This window comes from Monodelphis domestica, chromosome 4, assembly GCF_027887165.1.
Source record: "Monodelphis domestica isolate mMonDom1 chromosome 4, mMonDom1.pri, whole genome shotgun sequence".
Classification (NCBI taxonomy): Eukaryota; Metazoa; Chordata; class Mammalia; order Didelphimorphia; family Didelphidae; genus Monodelphis; species Monodelphis domestica.
Genome location: NC_077230.1, coordinates 452007304 through 452014469, shown reverse-complemented (window position 1 = coordinate 452014469; position 7166 = coordinate 452007304). Strand labels below are relative to the sequence as shown.

Below are 7166 nucleotides of genomic sequence, written 5' to 3'. Positions count from 1 at the left end.
ACACGCAATTCCACTGGGTATTACATGTGTCCTTGATCAGAACCTATTTTCATGCTGTTGATGTTTTCACTAGGGTGTTCATTTAGGTTCAGATAGGATCCCCAATCATATCCCCCTTGATCCATGTAATCAAGCAGTCATTTTTCTTCAGTGTTTTTCCTCCCACAGTTTTTCCTCTGGATGTGGATAGTGTTCCTTCCAATAGATCCCTCCGAGTTGTTCATGATCACTGCATTGCCACTAATGGAGAAGTCCATTACATTCGATTGTATCACAGTGTAACAGTCTCTGTGTACAATGTTCTCCTGATTCTGCTCCTTTCACTCTGCATCACTGCCTAGAGGTTGTTCCAGTTACCATTGTGATGATTAAAATAGTGGAAGACATAAACTGTTACAGATAAAGAGTGATTGCCTTAAATTGTGACCGCAAAAAAAAAATATGGTTTCAAGATAGTGTCTTTGTTTTAAAATCAATTATAAAGTGGTCGCCAGGGAAAAATTCCCAAATATGAAATGTACCCAAGTCAGCTGGGTTTTATAGAGATTTTAATTAATACAAATGAGGAATTAAAGAAAGAGAGGGAGAGAGAAAAAGGGAATAATGAGAAAAAAGGCTAGGCCAGCTTAGGCCAGCCTTAAGAGAGAGAGATCAGTCAGTCTTCAATTTTTGGCAACCACAAAGAGAGCAGCTATGAATATTTTTGTACATGTCTTTTTCCTTATTATCTCCTTGGGGTACAAACCCTATGACTGGATCAAAGGGCAGACAGTCTTTTAGTGCCCTTTGGGCATAGTTCTAAATTGCCTTCCAGAATGCTTGCATCAATTCACAGTTCCACCAGCAATGAATTAATGTTCCAACTTTGCCACACCCCCTCCAGCATTCATTACTTTCCTCTACTGTCATGTTAGTCAATCTGCTAGGGGTGAGGTGATACCTCAGTGTTGTTTTGGTTTGCATCTCTTTGATTATAAGAGGTTTATAACATTTTTCATGTGCTTATTAGTGGTTTTGATTTCTTTGACTGAAAATTGTCTATTCATATTCCTTGCCCATTTATCAATTAGAGAATGGCTTTATTTTTTCTACAATTGGTTTAGCTCTTTGTAAATTTGAGAAATTAGACCTTTGTCGGAGGTTTTTGATACATGAAGATTCTTTCCCAATTTGTTACTTCCCTTCTAATTTTGGTCACATTGGTTTTGTTTGTATAAAAACTTTTTAATTTGATGTAATCAAAATTATTTATTTTACATTTTGTGACTTTTTCTAAGTCTTGCTTGGTTTTAAAATCTTTCCTTTCCCAAAGGTCTGACCTGCATACTATTCTGTGTTCACATAATTACTTATAGTTTTTTTCTTTATGTTCAAGTCATTCACCCATTCTGAGTTTACCTTGGTGTAGGGTGTGAGGTTTTGATCTAAACCTAATCTCTCCCACATTTTCTTCCAATTTTCACAGCAGTTTTTATCAAATAGTGGATTTTTGTCCCAAAAGCTTGGATCATTGGGCTTGTCATAGACTGTCTTGCTGAGGTCACTTACCCCAAGTCTATTCCACTGATCCTCCTTTCTGTCTCTTAGCCAGTACCAAATTGCTTTGATGACACAGCAATAGTTTGAGATCTGGCACTGCAAGGGACATATGATATATTTGAGAGCTCTTGGAAGTCCATGAGTGTATTTTGCCTCTTTTTGTACCCTCACAATTTAGCACAATGCAAATAGGATGATGCCCTTCACGGTCACCAAAAACATAAGATTTAAAATTAAGAGACTGGCTATAAGTGAATAATTTTATTAATTTAAAAATAGGAGGAGAAAAAGATGGAAAAATAAAAGAGGGAGATATAAGATAATTTCCTTATTCTTACATTTAGTTTGCTAAATCTTTGGCCACCATCAGGACCTTCCTAGTGATGCTCACAAGGCAGTCCAGTCAGCAGCAAACATGGAAGAGAAGAGGGCAAAAAATCACTCTTGCCTCAGTTTATCAAACTTCTCTACCCACTAACTCCCAAACATCATGTCTCAGGAACTAATCATGGCTCTCCATTTTGCCTGTACACCTGGAGGGAGCAGTTAAGGGGGTATTTTCAGGGAAGATCCCTCTATTCTCCTGGACTAATGATATTCTTGACTCCATTTTTCTGGCTGCTATTTTACACTCAGGGGTAAATTTACCCAATAATTTCTCTCATGCAGTCCTCTCTACTGGAACCCATTCTAGGTACACATAGTTGAAAAGGGGAAGGGAAAATTTCCTTTTGCACAATCACCACTTTGATTCTTTGAGGGATCAACATGTTGGTTTTTTTTTTTTTTAATCTGAGAATATGGAATCAATATTAATGTTTTTGTTTATTTGGAAGGATGTTTATACCTATTAGCCCTAATACCAATACATACCCCAAAGCTTTAAACTATGGAAATCTGTCATTGATTGTAAAGTATTATGGGACTTTAAAAAATATTTATATCTGATTTCAGAAGGGATTACTAAGGAGCCATAGCACAGTGTAAAGAAGACAAAGTTGGGGGCAGCTGGGTAGCTCAGTGGATTGAGAGCCAGGCCTAGAGATGGGAGGTCCTAGGTTCAAATCTGGCCTCAGACACTTCCCAGCTGTGTGACCCTGGGCAAGTCACTTAACCCCCAATTGCCTAGCCCTTACCATTCTTCTGCTTTGGAGCCAATATACAGTATTGACTCCAAGAAGGAAGGTAAGGGTTTAAAAAAAAAAAAAAGAAGTACAAAGTCAAGGAGACCAACAATTCCTGTGGGATTGATAAGGATCTATACCAAGACAGAGGACTTGTTTTGGGGTTCAAGGAAGAGGATGTTTGGCAAATGCAGTCACCAGTATTCCTCATGCCAGGTTTCTACAAGTACCTTCATTTGGTTTTCATTTTGGCTCCTGTGTCTCTGATATTGAAGGAAAATCAGACCAGGAATCATACTTCCCTTTTACCTCAGATTTTTGTCCCCTTTTCTCTTTCATAGTATGGCAATTTTCTGTAGTCCTGGCTACCAATGAATAAGTGAAATATTTCTGCAGTTATTCGGCATGCTTGTAGGATATGAGTTATCTCAAATGGGCCTCGTTGGTGATTCAAAGACCTGTTATAATTTTACTTTTTCATAATTTTACACACATAAGATTTATATAGATATATATGTACATATATATAATCTAGGATTTTTGCTTTTCTATTTGGCTTTTTTTGAGAATTGATTCATATATCTCACTGTACCAATTAAAATTAGGTTTTGACTTGAGAATTATAAAAATGAGATTGTGGATGATGTTTATACAATATTATCCCTTAAGTCAAAAATGAGTGTTTACAGCTTTTATTTACAACAAAGTAGAGATAATGAAAGTGGGAAATATGGAAAGGATACAAAGCCTGGTCTAGCCATACTAGCCTTAAGTGCTTTTCTGGCAAAGTGAAGCCCAGTTCAGCACCCAGAAGGGGCTTCCCCAAGTCTCAATATCCATGTAGATTTCCTGGTAATTCTCAGCCAGAAGTCCTGGTGGTCTTCAGCCAGAATTCCACCAATGCAGAATAACACCAAGGAAAAGTGTGTCTTTTCTGTTTTATTCAATAATGCAAAATCCAAGGAAAGAGTCCCTCCAAAAGCCAAGGAAGGAAAAAGAGACCAGACCATATTGGTCTCTTCTTTTATACCCCTTTTTTTCACATCATTTCAAGTCTCTCCCCCTCTTCACAGAAAGTAATTGCAATCTTTCAATTTCCCTAGCACTACTGAGGGCTGACTGGGCAGTGCCCTTTGGTGGTGAGAGTTTTCTCTAGTAAGTGACTTGTGAATTCTCTTACTTAAAAGTTAAGTAGGACTATTTTGAGTTCTTGATTAGATTAACTTAAAATAAACAAAGGGAGAGTTAATTCTATCTTCACACCATAGCTCAGCCATGTATTCCCCAGGGATTCACTGTTGGTCAACACCCTCCTAAATGGGATTGTATTATTAACCTAAAATCCAAGTTTTAAGATCTTGTAGAGCAATTTTAGGGGCTGAGGGGAAACACCAACATCCTGAATCTAGAAAGGGGATCTTCTGGAGACATCAAGAAATCTAGAGTAAATTTAAAGATGTAATGAACTGAAATGTCATTTATTTTGAATGTAAATTCTTGTGCCAAAGGAGAGTGATCCTTGATTTGTTTTTTTTTTGTCAGTGTCAATTTTTTTCTCTTCTTTATCCTTTCTTTCCCTTTTCTCCCCAATTGTTGTAATTCCCTTTATATAAGGGGCAATCTTAAAGACACTCGTTAGATGTATAGGCTATATATGTAGAATCATTCACTGGGGAAACCTGACATGTTAATCCCCTAGTGAGGTGATTTAACATGTAGGTCTCCCAAGGAATCAAGGGGGAAATTGTGTAAAGGGAATTTACACCCCTCTCCTGGGGCTGAGAATGAGATGTTGCCCTGTATCGCTACATTTCTGCATCCCAGCAAAGGCTATATGACTTTAAACTTGAACCAAGCATGGCTCTGAATTTGAACAGGATATAAAAGAAGGGATAAAAGAGTTAAATGGGGAAGTGTTAGCTCTCTCTGTCTCTAGCATCTGGGGAAAAAACTTGCTGCTGCTAATGCTGCTGGAAGCACCCATGTTGGAGCTAAATTAGGTTATTTTAAATCTCTCTTTCTCTTTCTCATCTCTTACCTATCCAAGTAATTCTAATAAATTATTAAAATTCTAAGGACCAGAGTCCTGATTTTACGATTACATGAATGCTTATGGACTGATTGACTACTCTTATACTATTTCTTATTGATAGCACTTCTGGCAGATAACAAGGCAGTATCATGTATTCCAGTTTTCTGAGGCATAGATTTGTGATCTCTAGAATATATCAGAAATTGTGAGAAGATGGAAGATTTGGGCATGAGAATGGCTAACCCTCCAAACTCCCCCCAAATAATCAGAAATAATTCTGTAGAAACAATGCTGAAAGTGGCAAACACGGAAAAGAGTTGGTAGTTAAACAGAGCAGACAGGGATGACCCAGGAGAAGGGTTGACTGGTAGTACAAGTACCCTAAAGCAAAAACTGAGGAATGAACAAGATCCAATCACTGGGGGAGGAGGGCAGCAGCTTCACCTTGTCTTGTTGTTATAGGAGTCTATATCCCAATGGCAGATACTGATGGAGTCAACAAGAAACAAGTTGTGGGAAAGCACCTGTGTGGTTTCAGCCTTGGCTGCAGGATTCTTTGCTCACCCACAGCTTGGAATTGACCACTGAATAGGGAAAGACTTCAGGAGTTTAGGCATGATGACTAGTAAGAAACCTCTAACTTTTGAAGTCTTGCAATCCTTTGATCCTATCCTGTGCATACATGATGGTCATCAGTCATGTAAAGGTATTTGCTAGTCAGATTAGAAATACATTGTTGAGTAGTGGAATCCCTAGGAAGAAGAATTGGGGAGTTTGTCTTTCCCCAGAGTTGAGTAGTACAAATGGAGAATTCTAGAATCATGGGAGATCAGAACAAAGGGACTGATGGCTGGGAAACATGCAGCTAAGAAAGCTGAGGTAGGCATCAACCACTGATGATATTTCTCAAATGGAAAAAGATAAATTGCCATAATAGAATTGATTGAGTTGAAGGAGACATAGGTGCTTACCAACATCAAGATGGTATGGGTGGCCCTTGTCTCAGGTGAGGTTCTTGGGATAAAGCTGGAGCTGTAAATATGCTGGACTACTTGATGGTGCCTATGTAAGAAAAGCACCAGATAGCCACTGGCCATGACCATGCATCCCACACACAGGAAATCAGGGATGGAGAACGTAATTACAAATATTAAGGCTTTGAATGAACCTGAAGCAAAACCTAAACAGAATCCCATATGCCATGTCCTGGTATTGTTACTATTTTCTCTAAAGTTCTGTATATTTGCAAACATATAGATATTCATCAGTATACACAGGATCCAGGAGAAAAGGCAGAAGGTGACGATATTCTTTGGAAGTTTATTTTTGAGTCCTGACAATTTAAACCAGGTAAAGGAGCTGATAGTGATCATCTGAAATACACTCAGGAGGCAGGTAAAGGTCAGGGAAAGACTTCGGGCCACTCGGTGGATGTAAATGATGAATTTACATGCAAAATTATCCAGGAAAATTTTCAGGCCCAAAGCAAGCATTGTCTGGGGGATTCCTTTGATAATAAGCACTATAGAGTTTGACAAAGCTAAATGGACCAAAATGGAATCTATGGGCTTCAGTCTGTGGCCAGTGAGAAAAGTGATGGCATAAAGACAAAGGAGGAAGAAGTTTCCCAGGACACCAACACCTGTCTGAATGAAGAAGATGATGCCAAAAACCAAATCATGAAAAGCCATTTTCTTTCAATCTTGAGCAAAACTAGATTCAGAGCTAGAAGGCTGGAAAAAAAGAGAAAGAAAGAAATCTTTGTGAAATCCCTAATGTCCATTTTCTGTTGAGAATAAGACATGACCTAATTGTATATCCTAGATTTTATTTGGCAATGAGGAGGAGGCAGATTGAGAAAGTAGTATAGGTCAGGCATCATACCTTTCCCAGGACATCAGGAGACATTTTAGTAACTAAGAATAATCAATGAGGCTAGGGAAATGAAGGGAAATCAAGGAAGGGATGATCAAAATGGACAACATGAACCACTATTAGAATACATTAAAAATTCAAGAAAAAGACCAAAATTGAAAAGTGATAGAGTTGAACATATTTTTAAAAGCCTTAGTCTAATGCCTCTAGAGGAGAAAAATAACTGAATGGAAAGGGGAAAAAATCTATTTGGAAGTAACACAGCTAAATCCCACAGCAAATATGTGCTAGGAGGCTGGAAGCCGCCTATATGGGAGGCAACACCTCACTTCAGGCCAGCTGTGACGGGAGTTCCTTCAAGTCTCCAGACCCGGTATGTGTGACCAGAGGGAAAGTATTAGTTGAAAAGGCTATCAAGGAGCACAAATTCATCCCTTCAGATAGCATCCTGTCAAACGCTTTATCCTGGGGAGTGAAAATTCTTCCTATCGAAGATATCAAATACTATATTGAACAAATTGGAGAATTTGTAGCTAATCCAGAAATCAGGCACGTCACTCCGAGAGGCGGGGAAACGATTTGGCATTCGGAAAACA

At 38.5% G+C, this 7166-nt stretch overlaps 1 protein-coding gene across 1 annotated transcript; it reads right to left on the bottom strand.

Annotated features, from left to right (window-relative positions):
* Positions 1-4179: 4179 nt before the first annotated feature.
* On the bottom strand, positions 4180-6411 carry LOC130458922 (vomeronasal type-1 receptor 1-like). Its single transcript, XM_056825943.1, has one exon. The coding sequence runs from the start codon at positions 6384-6386 to the stop codon at positions 5448-5450; it is 939 nt and encodes a 312-aa protein (XP_056681921.1). The 5' UTR covers positions 6387-6411; the 3' UTR covers positions 4180-5447.
* Between the last annotated feature and the right edge of the window lie 755 nt (positions 6412-7166).

Coding starts and splice junctions, on each gene's coding strand:
- LOC130458922 (XM_056825943.1), bottom strand. CDS start 6,386: ATGGCTTTTCATGATTTGGTTTTTGGCATCATCTTCTTCATTCAGACA.